Genomic DNA, 16561 nt, shown 5'->3' on the forward strand with positions numbered 1-16561 from the left:
TGAACCCCTGTGTTTCACTTCAAACCACTTTGAGTGACTATCTACAAGTACCAGAAAATAATAATTTGCTTTCTCACAGAAGTCTACATGTACTCTCTGAAAAGGTCTACTTGGCCAGGACCAGGGTTGTAGTGGAGTTTTGGGTGGTTTGTTTCTGCAATTTTAGCAAATGCTGCATTTGCTTACAAGTGATTCAAGATCACTGTCCAATCCAGGCCAGTAAACAAAGCTTCTTGCAATTGATTTCATACTGACGATCCCTGGTTGTTCAGTATAAAGTTCGGCCAGAATTCTATCTCTCAACAAAGTAGGTACCACTACTCTGTTTCCCCACTTGATACAACCTTGCTCACAAGACAATTCAGTATGATGGTTTCAACTCTGTGTCCAGGCACTGATCAATCCATCCATTCAAGGTGTTTTCATACACTCTTTTCAGTACTTTGTTGGAATTTCTTGATTCCAAACACTATGACGAGTGCTTCCTTTTCAATTTGCATGTAGTTTATTTCGCTCTTTGTGAGGGTTCACAATGCGAACGTGCTTGGTTTCTCTTGGCCGTCATCCATTACGTGGCTTATGACAGCTCCCACACCATAGCTAGAAGCATCACATGCTAACTTAAGCTCACACTCTATGTCGTAGTGTACAAGTAGATCATTGCTAGAGAAACTTCTCTTACAAGCATCATAAGCTTCTGTGCTTTTGTCCACTTCCACTGGACATCCTTCTTGAGGAGCTCGTGCAATGGAGCTAATATGGTCGCTAACTCAGGTAAGAAATGTGCACAGTGCTGGACCATCCCAAGGAAAGATCTTAACATCACCTTGATTGCATAAGCAATTTGGAATTCCTTGCAAAATCTTATCCATCGTAGCCTGGAAGATTTTGGGGGAGGGCTTTACAACATATGGCAGCTTTGTGTATGAGTACAGTCCCTTGTGTGTGTTGATGGTGAGATACTGTTGACTATCTTTGTCAACATTCAGCTGAGCGTAAGCATGCGACAGGTCAAGCTTGGAGAAAACCTTTGACCCAGAGAGTGCTGCATACAAATCTTGGGATGTCGGTAACGGGTACTACTCATCGTCAACTGCTTGGTTGATAGTAACTTTGTAGCCACCACACAAGTGTACAGTTTTGTCTGCTTTGGACACTACCACAATTGGGGTAGCCCATTCAACATTGTCCATTTTTACTAGCACTCCATTCTCTGAGTTTCTCTAGCTCTTTCTCCACCTGACTTTTCAACGCATAGGGGACTGACCTTGCCTTACAATTGACAGGCTTAGCATTGGATTTGATGCAGATCTGCGTGTCATACCCAGTGATGCCCTCATAACTGTCTGTGAACATGCTTTCATATTTGTTCAGCATTGTGTTGAGTCACCTCTTTGAAGCATCTACACTGAAGATGTTTTTCCAATCTAGTTTTAACTTTCTCAACCAGTCTTTGCCCATGACGGTTGGCCCTGTTGTTGTAGCTCACTACAATAATAGGCAGCTTTACTGACTGGCCATTGTGTTGAACTGTACATTCCATTTGTCCACATGTTTCTAGGATTTCTCTGGAGTAAGTTTTTAACTCTACGGTACTCTTTGTAAGTGGTATGTGATTAAACTTACTCTCATATGTGTCCTTACTCATGATAGAGCAGTCTGCCGCCATGTCAGTACACATATCAATATATTGCTCGTTGATCAAAAGTTTTGTACGGAAGTCTTTCTCATGACTGCTGGTGTTGCCACTAGTGGCATAGATACAGTAGATGCCTAGTTCTTCAACATCAGGTTTGCTCGCTTCAATATTGTGAACGCTTCCCTTTTGTTGTCGCTGCTTTACATTGCCACTTGAATGGTTTTTACTTCCTGCTTTAGATCTAGCTCTGCAAACAGTTGAAATATGACCTTGCTTCTGGCAGTGAAAACACTTCGCATTTCTGTATTGGCAGAACTACGGTGAGTGATTTCCATTGCAGCGATAACAATTCACTGAACTATCTCAACGATATGCTTTTCACTCGGTCTCACAACTTTAGGTTTGGCGGTGGCTTTGTGACTGTAGACCTCAGCTGCACTAGTCACTTGAGTTGGATGGAGCTCCCTAGTATTCTTAGACGCCATCTCCATAGATAGGGCAATTTTGCATGGTATGTCAAACATTAGGTTCGGAGTGTTCAGTAACTTGGACTGTGTGCGCTCATCCATCAGTCCACACACAAACTTATCTTGCAACGCATGATCCAAAAATGTGCCAAAGTTACAAAGCAAAGACAGGTTCTTAAGAGCTACAATGTACTCACTGATGGTTTCACTTTGTTTTTGGCTTCTGGTACCAAACTTATAACTCTGCTATTTCTAACGGCTTTGGGTCGAAATGGTCCTCGAGTTTCTCGACAATGTCTTCAAATGATGCATCCTTCGCTTTCCCTGGCGCAAGTAGGTTTGTCAACATTCTGTAGGCATCTGGCCCAATCTTCGTTAGAAAAATTACTTTTTTATGTTCACGAATTACTTTATTTTGAGCTTGAACATTCTCATCTGCGTCTTCGGTCTCAATAATGTTATTGGCCTTAAAAAACATCTCCATCCACTCAATGTAAGAACTGAATGGTTCGCGAGCTCAGTCATACGTGCCGAGGCTTCCAATGAATCCCGCAGGCATGGCCATGATTGTTCTGATCCCATCGAACAGTGACTCAGCACGCTACCTGTGTACTTGTGAGAATCAACGCCGCTATTGCTGTGTATACATACACGCAAAAGCGAAGCACAGATGAATCTGCATCAGCATTAACAGTAAAACATTGCAAAAATTCAGTTTAGGTGTCACAAATTCACCTTAAACTTGTCCACTTGAAGGTTGAACATTGTGTCCTTCCATAATCCCTAAAAATGGCTTTGGGATCCTATTCTTGTCGCCAAAAATATAATATATGTTGGTCGAACAAATGAAGGACAGAGAAAGGATGAGTTGCTAGTCCATGTGCTTGTTTTACTAGGCCAGAGCGAACTGAGCATGTTCATACTAAACCATGTGATAATACATTACAGGCATCAACAGCTATAACTGGCCATTCATGCAGTTATGACAAGAGATCAGGAGAGCCCTGCAGAAATTGCTCCACCAATGGCTGCTATCCAAAGAAAAGCAGTGCAATAACTGCAGCAAGAAACAACTTGCATGTATTTATAGCAGCTTGAATGTAGTAAAACATCCCAAGGCACTTCACTGGAGCGTAATCAGATGAAAATTGACACTGAGCCAAAGAAGGAAACATTAGGATAGGTGACAAAAAGCTTGGTCAAAGAGGTAGGTTTTAAGGAGCATCTTAAAGGAGAGAGAGGTGGATAGGCAGAGAGGTTTAGGGAGGGAATTCCAGAGTTTAGGGCCTAAACAGCTGAAGGCACGGCCACCAATGGTGGGGCATAGTAAGTCAGGGATGCACAAGAGGCCAAAATTGGAAGAATGCAGAGTTCTTGAAGGGTTGTAGGGCTGGAGGAGGTTACAGAGGCAGGAAGGGGTGAGACCATGGAGGGATTTGAACACAAAGATGAGAATTTTAAATTTGAGGCATTGGTGGACCATAAGCTAATATAGGTCAGCGAGCATAGGGGTGATGGGTGAACAGGACTTGGTGCAAGTTAGGATACGGGTAGCAGACTTTTGGATGAGCTCAAGTTTATGGAGGGTGGAAGATGCGAGGTTGGCCAGGAGAACATTGGAATACTCGAGTCTGGAGTTAACAAAAGCATGGATGAGGCAGAGGTGGAGATGAACAATATTATGGAGGTTGAAGTAGACAGTCTTGGTGATGGAAAGCATATGGGATCAGAATATCAGCTCGGGGTCAAATCAGACGCCGATGCTGCGAAAAGTCTGGTTCAGCCTGAGACAGTAGCCACTGAAGGGGATGGAATTGGTGGCTAATGACGGACTTTGTGGCACGGGCCAAAGACAATGGCTTCTTTTATTAGTATTCAACAACAGAAATATCACAATAGCAAGTCAACAAATGCATGGGTCAGCGGGAGGACATTTCATTTGCATGGTGCCGGCAGATTCCCACACCACTGCAGGCGCATCTCTGGCAGCCACCTACCCTCAGCCTCCAGTCCTACATCAGGTCTGTTTTGAGCTGGGGAAATGGGAACTACTGGTACAGAAAGCCCCTGCCTTGGCATCATCCCCAGCTCCATCCCCTCCATTGTAAATGGGTCCTTATCTTTTTCCAGGATCTCCCGTTAGAGTTACGATGGGAATCTGGTAGAACACTTGAGGAAATTCAGGGCCATTATATGAATCCATAAGCACGCTGGTTCAAAACATATACAAATGCCCAAGATCCTTCAGTTTACTACCATGAGCCATTTTACAGTATTTTTCACAGTTGCTCAGTGCATTGGGGTCTCTGCATTGAGGATTACTCTAGTTTGTAACTGTGGTTCCCCTACACCAAGACCCAGCCACATGCCCATTCTATGTAGTTCAATGGACTAACTCCTCTGGAAATTGCAGGGAACTCCAACTTTAAGCCTAATGCTCCCATTTTTTTGTGAATTTTTATGTTCATTGAGGTAAAGGATGTTAGCATGGAGCCCTTCCAACTCAAGTGTCACAAAGTTAGATGCAGAGTTAAACTCCTTTACTCTGCTTCAATGATGTGATTTAGCCCCAATCTCAGAGGAGTGCCCCAGAGAATCAATGACCCAACTGAATGAGACTACCAATTTAGTGTCAATTTATGTGTCACATTAGGGGCTAGTGTGTGCGGTGTGCACTATACTGGCTTGACATTGTTGAATCCCATTTCACATAGGAACCTCACAACCAATTGACAGAATAGAATTTGATCCCCAAATTCCATCAATCTGAGCTGGATTTGAACCAGGTCCCAGAGGCCAGTGCCTACCTGTTTTTAATTTCCATGATCCCACATTGCTCTTAGACCTTCTGTAGGTCTTTGGGATGATTTAAAGCAGTGACAGCCATGTAGATCTTTGCACCTGACATGGTAGTGGTTGTGAAGTTACTTCAGCTCCTCAACTTTCTCAGAGAATGTCAAAGTTATGGGCTGATGGGCCAACATCAGACCCATAGCAAAAGGAGCCTCAATAGCACTACAGACCACTTTGCAATCTCTTACCGTACGATGTTGAATATGTTGTGGAGTAGAATTTCAGAGGTTCGGTATCTGCTCCGAAGCTTGTTTTCGTATAGTGTGGTGTGCTGTCCACAGAAATGAAAGCCATTCTGCAACAATTGTACTCTAGAACAAGATCATTTTTTTTTTAAAAACAAACGTTAATACAGATACTAAAGGCTAGATTTTTTGAAAATAAGTGGAGATCAATTACACCAGATTTCCATCCAATTAGTGCTCGATCCAATTTTCTGGTTGGGTTTGCATTAGCACCAGAAATGTTAACCAATTTCCAATCAATTATGTTAAAATTAGGCCATAATGAGGTAATTTAGATACATATGCAATATTTTCATTTACACTGGTACAGCACTTGTCCACCTCACTGCCCATATAAAATTGGCTGCCAGCATGCACTTAAAGCACCCAATACCAGAATTTCTGAGTCTTAGGGCTGGATTTTGTGAATGGAGGCAAGTTGGAGGCGGGACAGCTGCTTGCCGTGTCAATGTCCCGCCTCCATCCTCGCCTGATCAACCAGAGGGATTTTCCCCTGATTGAGCTTGTTACGCCCGCCCTGCAGCAGGCCAATTAGGGAGGAAGTCACTGACCGAGCACGTCAACGTCAGACATGCTATCTGTCAAGACTTCTTGAAAGAAGAAATTAGTGTTTGACAGCTCTGTGAAGCTGTCAAACACTGACATTCTCTTTAGTTTGATAAGTCCTTGTGTTGAGGACTCATCAAACCTTTCAAATTTGTAAATTTCACATATCTGTAGGAACGTAGGTTCCAACAGCCATTCTGTGAAATTGACAAGGTGGATGTCGGCTCTCCCGATCCAGCGCGGCTAAAGGCTGTAGGAAGAAAACAAGCTAAGTGCACACTTTTTTAAACTTATCACTCACCTTCCATACTTACCACTCCACACTTGCACCCATCACTCACCTCTACACGTTAGGTGCCTCCGACCGCCGCAGACCTCCTCCAACCCGGCGGGGTTCTCCGAGGTCGGGAAGCCTTCACCTGTGAAGGTAAAATGGCACTAATCCTTTTTTCTGCCTGTTACCTACCTGTTAACAGGCAGTTAAAAGGATTAATTGCCTTTCCCGCCTCCAGGAGACGGGACCCGAAGCTGCACATCTACCCGCCTCCTGGCAAAAGGGCATGGAGGCAGAATGGGGACGGCTTTGCCATCCGCCCCCACTTTCTCCGAGTTTACCGGGGTTGTCCCGCCTCCACGCCCACCTCCTCGGGGCTTGGAAAATCCAGCCCAGAGTTTTCATTTTTCTTTGGTTAATTTCCACTCAGTTAGTGGGGAATTTTTATATAAAGTGTTCTGGCGTTGCCATTGTTTTGGTAAGGCACACTAATGACCCATACAGCAAAGGAAGTTTCCAGGTTCAATTCCCGTTCTATGCTTACTTAATTAATCTCAACTGAGGAAGATAGTTGGCATGCTACAATTTGTCTCAGTGCCCGATATGATGGAGGACAAAGAAGCATTAGTACTCTATTCCAAAATTACTTTGCCTTACTGTCTCTACGGTTCAAAAACCTCCATAAAATTATGCCCTATTGATCACGTTTTTGATCTCGTCCTCGAAATCAAATGAATTTTGTTGGGGTGGAAAAATCGTGTGGGCTAAAAATCAAGCACCTGCCCCCAGTGCCTGAATTCTAGATATGTGCTCCTGTTATATGAGGTTCTGCACTGGAAACACTAAATCATAAAATTCGTCTCATTTTCTATTAGCTTTCATACTGCACCTTTTTCAGATCTAATTTTTTTTTTTAAGTTGGTCCTGAGCCTTTGACCAGTGGAATGTGTTTTAACAAAGAGCATTGTTATGGGGAGTTATGTTTGGTTTTCTGGCTAGGATTGTATTCCATAAACAAATCAAGTCCTTAGGCTACATCCATTATGGCAGTTGAAATAGGACTCTGTCACAATCTTTGCAAACACGCCATGTTTGAAAAGTTTAAATAGTGCATTTTTTTGTTTCAGTATAGTCGTTGTCTACGACTATATTTGAATCCAACTGCAGAAAACTCTGACTGACAACACAGCTTAGGCTGGAGATAGGATTCAAAACTGCTAACAGGGAATTTTATTTTGGCTTTTGGCCTTCATTAAAGCAATGGATGTTCGTGTTGGAGAGTGGAACACTTTCCATTCAGGAACCCAGTGTCAGCACTGAGCACTCCCAGGTTAAGTATAGCATGAATTTATGCAGAGTAAAGTTTTCTATTCCCCCAACAGTGTCAGCCACAAACTTCGGTACCACTGTGACATTTTCCACTTCCCACACCTGTGGTCTTTCTGAGTGAGATTGCCAATTAACACCACATTGGAAGCAGTTCTGTACTGCGAGTCCATGCTAGCTAGGAGCTGAATTCTGACTGTTGAAATTCCTTTCACATAGGACCCTTACAGCCAGCAGTCAGAGGAAACTTTCATCCCATTAGTTTGAGCTGATTTTGAACCTAGGTCCCAGTAATAATAGGTCAGTATTAGCCAGTAGGTCAAGTAGCATGAGCGTCAGGGAATCAGATGGGTCCATAATCACCAAACCATTGCAGGTGTGCTGGAAGAGAACTCTCTCTCCATCTAGTTAACATTATACAACCAAAAATGGAGGAGAACAAAGATTGACGTTGTTTCACTTTATTGAGATCTATATCACTGACTAACAGAGCAGGGTGGTGTGTGGTTTATTGGTAATTTTATGTGCTGTCATATTAGCTGACCCTGGCTGCACAAAGTACTCCAGAAGAAAAACAAACTGAAAATATTGATAAATGAGATACAGAGTGAAGTAAGATTTAATTACATCACAGAGGACTACCATATTCATCCTCTTGAAATAGCTCTTTAAACTTGCCTATAGAAACATTCTGTACTTATTAACCCTTATTAGAAATCGATGCAAGGAATGGCTTATTTTCAAAGAATGGAATCAGTGGCTGGAATTTTCCGGGGTGGTAGCAGGCACGATCGGTGGCGGGTCAGGTGGGAAAGTTGTTATTTTTGACAGCGGGTCGCGAACTTGCTATCAACTCACCCCCACGCACCTTTCCCCCAGGTGCATCTGTCATCACAGAGCCAAACCGACCGGCAACGGCGGACGACCCAATTGAAATCATTATCAGGTAGTTTACAGGCACTTACGAGCCATTTTTCACTTACTTTTTAAATTTCCCTGCATGGCCACAGGATTCAAGCAGCTCAGGAATCACGTCTGTCAACCTGAGGCGGGAGTTCCGTGGCCATTGCTTCAGCTGATTACTTGACAGCATCAAATGTACAGTAAAGCCTCCCACCTGACAGACGATCACTTTCCTCAGGCAGAAGCTGTTGCTCAGCCCATTTCCAGCGCAGATTCTGCAGGCTTTCCACTTTCCACTCTCCATCCACTCTTACCTCATTGGAAGAACCTCTCTCACCATTGACAGATTGCTTCTGTCATCTGTACTTTACCTGCCATCTATTCCATCAACATGGGTGCCGTTTATACTGTCTCACCTTGGTCGTCAGAATCGGACCACGATCAGCCCCAACACCAGCAGCACAAGGATAAGAGCAAGTGTGAGCAGAGTCAGATGGGGATGTGATAATGTAGATAGATTGAGAGGGATGGGTGGACGTGCAAGGTATGTTGGTGTGAGTAAGGATGTGCAGGAGTAGGGTAGGGAAGGCAGAGTGATGGGTATGTGATGAGAGGCACAGCAGGATGCAGTTGAGTGTGGCTTTGCACTAACGTTTCATGATCTACTGAGATCATTATTAAGCATATGGAGGGAGTAATCGGGGAACCTGGGTGCAGCCCTCTGCCTCTGTTCAGTCATTGTCAGTGTTTGCAGCACTCCGATGCTGTAGTGCACTGACAGCACTGTGTTAGATTAAACTTCAAATCTGATGTGGCCGGGGTCCCTTTAAAGATCTGGGCTGAAAACGCATCATGAATGACGTCACCAGACCCGCTCCATCTCATTGGGCCAGGTAACGCGCTGGGCGGGCTTAATAGGCCCCATTAAGGAAAATTTATTTTCAATAGGGTGATGGAGCCAGCAGCAGGGTCGCAACCCCCCACGGACACCACCCGCACCGGACCCACCCAGGTAGGCAAAATTCTGGCCTGTGTAATTAGAAATATTTTAACTAAAAGTTCCCCTGATGGTCTAATGGGTAGCAGCCCCACTCAGTGTAGCACTAAAAACGTCCCAGGTTCAATTCCTAGTTTGCGCGAGTTATTTGATCTTAGGACAACAGTTAGGGCAATATAATTAGCCCCAGTACCCCTGGATTGGGGTGAAGAAATTCAGCCAAGAGTTCCTGCTTCTGGTACATGCTGGAAGATACGTGTGTGTGTGTGTGTGTGTGTGTGTGTTTGTGTGTGTGTGCGAATGATGGGTGAAAACAGGACCAAAGTTTGGCTGTGGTGTGGCCACAATAGAATAGCCTGGCCTGCAGACATTCATTGTCTAGGTTCATATATGAAAAACTCAGATGAAAAAGAAAGACTTGCATTTCTATAGCGCCTTTCACGACTACCAGACATCCCAAAGCGCTTTACAGCCAATGAAGTACTTTTTGGAGTGTAGTCACTGTTGTAATGTTGGAAATGTGGCAGCCAATTTATGCACAGCAAGCTCCCACAAACATCAATGTGATAATCACCAGATAATCTGTTTTAGTGATGTTGATTGAGGGATACATATTGATTGGACACTGGGGATAACTCCCCTGCTCTTCTTCGAAATAGTGCCATAGGATATTTTACGTCCACCTGAGAGAGCAGACGGGGCTTCGCTTTAATGTCTCATCTGTAAGACGGCACCTCTGACAGTGCAGCACTCCCTCAGTACTGCACTGGATGTGTCAGCCTAGATCTTTGCACTCAAGTCCCTGGAGCGGGACTTGAACCCACAACCGTCTGACTCAGAGGCGGGGGTGCTATCAACTGAGCCTCGGCTGACACCGAATGAGGTGGCAGAAGGCTGCCAGCACCCATGGAGCTACACTCCAGCAAGAGGCGATGTTTTGAGATCAATGAGGAAAAAACTGGGAGAAAATCTTTTGGAAAAAAAAATCATTTTAACAAATTAAGATGCCTCTTCATTATAAAAGATTTCCCCCCTTCCAGATTGAGTTATTTCCATTTATAGCTGTGATGCCCAACTTCTTTAAGCAGCAGCTTTCCTCTTAAAATGTTACTCCACAGTGTACAATCCACACATAACTTTATAAGTACTCTCCACATTACTGGTGCTTCACTGGCATTTTCCCAAGGACAATTTATTCTCTGCACAAATTTCTATTGAAGCCCCTTCCCCAGCCATACATACAAGTATGTTCAACTGTTTTTGCAAACTCTCTTTCACTTGCAGAGGAACTGTTTTCAACTGGAATCTTAAATTAGCAGAAGGATTATTATAAGAATATAAGAAAGCATAGAAAGGCCATGCAGGCCATCAAACCTGTTTCTATCACAGACCATGTACAACCTGCTCTATTACAAAATCTACCTTACCTACTTACTTCAGCTTCACCACCAAAAGCAGTCCAGCAAAACTCCACAATGTCTACGCTTACAACCTTCATTATTTAATCCTGTTCTGTTGCTTTCTACAGAAGGCATTTCAATCATCTCAGCAGCACAGAAGCCACCTCTTTCTGTATTTATCCTATAACCTTCAATCCCATTCTCAACTGTACTTAAACTCACTTTCGCGGGCTTTCTTTCAGAGGCCAGTGTCGGGAGGAGCAGAGAGTGACGGTACAGTGAGTACTTAAACTCACTTTCACGGGCTTTCTTTCAGAGGCCAGTGTCGGGAGGAGCAGAGAGTGACGGTACAGTGAGTACTTAAACTCACTTTCACGGGCTTTTTTTTTTTTACAGAGGCTTACCAATCTCACAGACCGGCGGCGGCGTTCCGGTGCCATGTCAAGATTCTAAAAGTGACGCGGGCAAGAGGAAGCAGCTGATTGGGTGAGTACGGCCAGGTGAGTATTTATACTATTCTATAGTTTGACAGTTAAGATTAATAGTTTATAAAATTTAGACGGTCTTAATTTTTATGGTTATAGTTTCTAAGGTCTCTGTTGTGTATCGGGGAGTGCTAGTAACCAAGGCCCCTTGAGTATATCATTTAATTGTAGTGTAATTAGTGGTATTGATTTGATTTAATTTAATTTAAATTAATTAAAGGGTAAGTCATGGCAGGACAGCTCGGCCCTGTGGCATGCTCCTCCTGCGCTATACTGGAAATCAGGGACACTTCCTGTGTCCCTGACGACCATGTGTGCGGGAAGTGTATCCAGCTGCAGCTACTGGCACACCGCATTGCAGCGCTGGAGCTGCAAATGGATACATACTGGAGCATTCGCGATGCTGAGGACATCGTGGATAGCACATTTAGGGAGTTGGTCACACCGCAGGTAAAGGCTGCACAGGCAGGAAGGGAATGGGTGACCACCAGGCAGAGTAGTAGGCGTAGGCAGGTAGTGCAGGGGTCCCCTGTGGCCATCCCCCTCTCAAACAGATATACCACTTTGGATATTGTTGAGGGAGATGGCTTATCAGGGGAAAGCAGCAGCAGCCAACTTCCTGGCACCATGGGTGGTTATGCTGCACAGGACAAGAGGAAAGAGAGTGGGAGAGCTATAGTGATAGGGGATTCTATTATAAGGGGAATAGATAGGCGTTTCTGTGGCCGCAAACAAGACTCCAGGATGGTAAGTTGCCTCCCTGGTGCAAGGGTCAAGGATGTCTCGGGGCAGCTGCAGGGCATTCTGGAGGTGGAAGGTGAACAACCAGTTGTCGTGGTGCATATAGGTACCAACAATATAGGTAAAAAATGGGATGAGGTCCTAATAGCTGAATATAGGGAGTTAGGAGGTAAATTTAAAAATAGGACCTCAAAGGTAGTAATCTCAGGATTGCTACCAGTGCCACGTGCTAGTCAGAGTAGAAATAGAAGGATATTTCAGATGAATACGTGGTTAGAGGAATGGTGCAAGGGGGAGGGATTCAAATTCCTGGGACATTGGAACCGGTTCTGGGGGAGGTGGGACCTGTACAAACTGGACGGTTTGCACCTGGTCGGGACTGGGACCGGTGTCCTAGGGGGAGTGTTTGCTAGTGCTGTTGGGGAGGGTTTAAACTAAAATGGCAGGGGGTTGGAAACCTGTGTAGGGAGACAGAGGAAAGGGAAGCAAGGATAGAAACAAAAGACAGGAAGGAGAAAAGCAAAAGTGGAAGGCAGAGAAATCAAGGGTATAAATCAAACAGGGCTACAGTAAATAATAATTCTAAAAGGATTACGAGTGTTAAAAAAACAAGCCTGAAGGCTTTGGGGGAGAAATTCAGTATCACCCCATTTGGGGCGCAATTCTCGGCCAGGCGCAAAGTGGGCGCAAATTATCGCCACCTACTGCGAAATTGGTCTGTCTCACCCCTGGATCCGATTGCAGCGCTAAATCAGGCGCTGCACGACTCTCTTAAGGCGCTAAGCCAGAGGAGCGAGGCGCTAATTCAGAGGGCAGGTGCAGCACAGGTGCTGTCAGTTAGCGATTGCACACAGACACGCTGGCACTGGTCAGCTCTTAAAGGGGAGGGTCAATCTTGATTTGCAGCCGCACCCTGCGCATCGGAGCCCTGAATCTCGGCCTGAACAGACCTGTTGCCAAATCCTGCAGCCAAGGACCATGGAGAGGGCCAGGGAGCGAGCGCAGTGTTTCAGCGAGGGGGCCTTGGAGGCTCTGGTTGGCGCAGTGGAGCGCAGGCAATCTCTCCTGTACCTGGAGAGTGGCAGGAGGCCTCTGCCCAGCGAGTACCGAAAAGCTTGCCGGGAGGTGGCTCACAGAGTGACCTCCAGCAGCATGGTGCCTAGGACCCCTGTGCAATGCAGGAAGAAGTTCAACGACCTCACTCGGGTCGTCAGGGTGAGTGCCTTTTTCAGAAACCTCTTCATCCCTCCATCTCGACCTCGCTTTATGGCCAAAGGGTCTTGAAAGCCCAATGCCCAGCACTCCTCCAACACCTTTGGCCCTTTCAGGAAACTCACACGCACATTCAGCACTTTGCACACAGTAAGGGTTATTCCACCATGGGAGGCATTTCAGCCAAGATCATGGCTGCATCTTTACTCAGACCCCGTCCTTTTTCTTGCAGGGCAAGCTGGCACATAATAGGAGACAGCAGCAACGGACCGGGGGAGGCCGGCCTCACCTTCAAGCCCTGACCGATCTGGAGCAGCGAGTCCACCGGATTGTGGCAAGCCGGATGCTTCGCCCCGTTGCCACTGGAGACGCCGACCCCGTTCTGGCCAGCAATGGTAAGGTCATCACCTTTTTGACCTCTCTCCTTCCACTTGTTCCTCACAACAGCATCCTTTGACACTCTCGATCCAAATCAGGACATCGCTGCACTCATTCCTCCCTTGCTGCCACCCTGTCCTCACAATAAAGCCACTCTTGTACCTCCCTGCTTTCAGATGCTGATTCACCAGGTGAGGAGGCGGGCCCTCAAGCTGCCACTGGGAGTGAATCTGAAGGCGAGGAGGAAGAGGAAACCGGACCATCAGCGCAACCCTCTGCCGAGGCAGCCCATGGCCATACTGGGGACATGCCTTCCCTGGAGGGGAGTGGGGGGGAATGGTCTGATGAGGGTGAAGCTCCAGGACCCAGCAGGCTGCCGCAACGCGAGGCGGGTAGGAAAGCTCGGGGGCCTTCTCCCCGGAGGGAGAGTATGGCCTCCAGTCCTGCTACAGTGAGCGCAGAAGAGGTGCAGCTCCTCGCTGAAGTGAGCACCCAGGCGGAGCAAAGGCACACTAAGCTCATGGCTGCAGTGGCAAGGATGCCCGAATCCATTGAGTCACTGGCAAGGAGTGTCCAGGACTTCGGTGCAGCACAGGCATCTGCCACGCAAATGCTTAGTGCTGCAATGCAGTCAGTGGGTGGTCTCATGCAGAAGCAGATTGAGGCCACGCGAGCACTAACTGCTGCCACCCTCACTGGATCGGGCCGATTTCCCCGGGGCTCTCACCGCACCGCAGCAGGCCAGCAATCTGTGCTCCCGCAGATTGCTGATCATGCTGAAGTGCTGCCCCGTCAGAGTGCCAGTGTGTTGGTCGAGCGGGGAGTTGCTGTCCTCTCTCAGGATGACAGCATTCCTGCTGTCACTTCTCCACTGCAGTTGCCACCACCTGTAGGACAGACTGCTGCCGCCCATGCAGAGTTGGAGCAGTCAGCAGCCGGGCCCTCCAGGCCCAGAGCTGGTCCAGGTCGTCCCTCAAGGGCATCTGCAGTCTCAGTTTCTGACACTCAGCAGCCTTCCCCCAGCCTTGCTGCAGCCACTGGGGTCCCAGTGCGGAGGAGCTGCAGAGTGGGAAGGGGGCAATTTCGCAAGGGAAGCTGGTCACCCTCGAAGGGCAAAAAGTAGAAGGTGTGGCAAAATGTGGTTCATTGTTTTTTTGAAGGCCGAGGATCGTGGTCATATCTTTGTTACTGTTTTGGACATTGTCTCCAGGTTGTGAGAGCCAGTTATGTGATTGATTGTTTCTTTGTGTCTTTCTTTCTATTACTTTGTCATGCGGGAAGGATACACAGTTTTGTTAATAAAGAAGTGTATTAATTCAAAACGTGCATGTTTGCTCTTTGCACTCATTGTTGCCTTGACCGGCTTAGGGGTTACGGCATGGTTCCATTCAGGATCTTTGAATGGCAGAAGCCATTCCCTCAGGGGGGCCTAGAAGCGACTTGCGATAAGCCTTTGATGGACGGACCTTGCACTTTGTACCTCCCTCCCGTCTTGGTGGTGCTCCTCCTCCTCCTCTGCTGGTGCTCCAAGGCCCGCTGGCATTGGCTGGGTCCTGAGGATTGCCAGGTTATGCAGCATGCAGCAGACAACAACAAAGTGGGAGACTCGCTCAGGCGAGTACTGCAGGGCTCCTCCAGAGTGGTCCAGACAGCGGAACCGTTGCTTGAGCACGCCGATTGTGTGCTCAATGCTGTTCCTGGTAGCTTGATGGCTCTCATTGTATCGTTCTTCTGCAGGGGTACTGGGTGAACGGAGCGGGGTCATCAGCCAGGTGCACAGAGGATAGCCCTTGAACCCGAGAAGCCAGCCTCCTGGGTGAAGTGGGGCCTCAAAAAGGTCTGCCACAGAAGTTTGGCGCAGGATGACGGCATCGTGGCTGCTGCCTGGAAATTGGTCATTGACAGCGAGCATCAGCTGTTGTGGTCACAGACCAACTGGACGTTCAAGGAATGGAAGCCCTTTCGGTTGCGGAAATCCTCGGCAGTCTCTTGCGGTGCCCGCAAAGCCATATGGGTGCAGTCAATGGAGCCCTGTACAATGGGGAAGCCCGCTATTCTTGCAAAGCCCGCTGCACGATCTTGCTGCTTGTCGCAGGTTATCGGGAAAGAGATGTACTCTCATCTCCTTTTAAAGAGGGCATTTGTGACTTGACGGATGCAGCAATGCACCGTGAACTGGGAGATATTGGCAATGACCCCAGTAGCAGATTGAAAGGAGCCGGTGGCATAAAAGTTGAGAGCCACTGTTACCTTCACTGCCACCGACAGAGACGTCCTGCTCCTCAGTTGAGGTTGCAGATCTGGCTGGAGGAGGTGGCAGAGCTCAGTGACCACCTCCTTGCTGAATTGCAGCCTTCGCAAACACTGCTCCTCAGACATATTGATGTATGAGAACTGTTGTCGAAAAACCCTGGGACGATAAGGTCTCCTGTACCGACGCCTGTTGGCCCTCCTCCATCTGGCCATGATTGCCACTCTATCTCTGCGTCTCTGTGCCCTCTCAATGTGATGGAGAAGCACGACGTGCCCATCCATTGCAGCCCCCATAATATGTGGGCAATCAAAGGTATGCCGGTGAAAAAGCAAAGCAACTACAAAGTTATGGGCAGAAGCCAAAACTACCTCAGATAGCGTTGACTCAATGCAGAAGTCTCTCTTTCTCCCTTTGTCTCTCAGCAAATCTCTCTCTCTCTCTCAGAACGAGTGGTCCAAAAATGGCTACCACACAGAAGGCAGGAAGAGCCCCCTTTAAATAGCGCCCCCCCAAGCCCCACAGCGACTGGGAAGCGTTCCAGTCAACCTGTTGTTGGTAGCGACAGGCGGAAAGGAGGGGGGCGCCACTGAATTTCCAGTCCGGGGCACCCCAAGGGCGTTACACTCTGGAATGATGTCAAGATCTGCGTGCGCAGGAGAGCGGGCGGTAGGGTTTAGCGCCGCCGCTAAATGTCCGCTCAATTTCGCGAGAGGCGCAGGGCTCGCCGCGCCCGGGCGCTAGTTGGTTAGCGCCCCACTTATCGCCCTCTTAAGGCGCTAACGGGTGGCGCTCACAACTGAATTTCTCCCCCTTTGTGTCTTAATGCGAGGAGCATTTGTAA

At 47.1% G+C, this 16561-nt stretch overlaps 1 protein-coding gene across 1 annotated transcript in view; it reads right to left on the reverse strand.

The window, feature by feature from the left end:
• saxo4 (stabilizer of axonemal microtubules 4) overlaps positions 1 to 16561 on the reverse strand; it is a 235906-nt gene that overhangs the window by 194314 nt on the left and 25031 nt on the right. The window contains exon 2 of the mRNA XM_086007780.1: positions 5148 to 5270. Coding sequence (XP_085863906.1) covers positions 5148 to 5253 — 106 coding nt within the window. The 5' untranslated portion in view covers positions 5254 to 5270. The remainder of the gene's footprint in view (positions 1 to 5147; positions 5271 to 16561) is intronic.

Source organism: Somniosus microcephalus, chromosome 15, assembly GCF_052327205.1.
Source record: "Somniosus microcephalus isolate GS21.2 chromosome 15, FLI_Smic_1.0, whole genome shotgun sequence".
Lineage (NCBI taxonomy): Eukaryota > Metazoa > Chordata > Chondrichthyes > Squaliformes > Somniosidae > Somniosus > Somniosus microcephalus.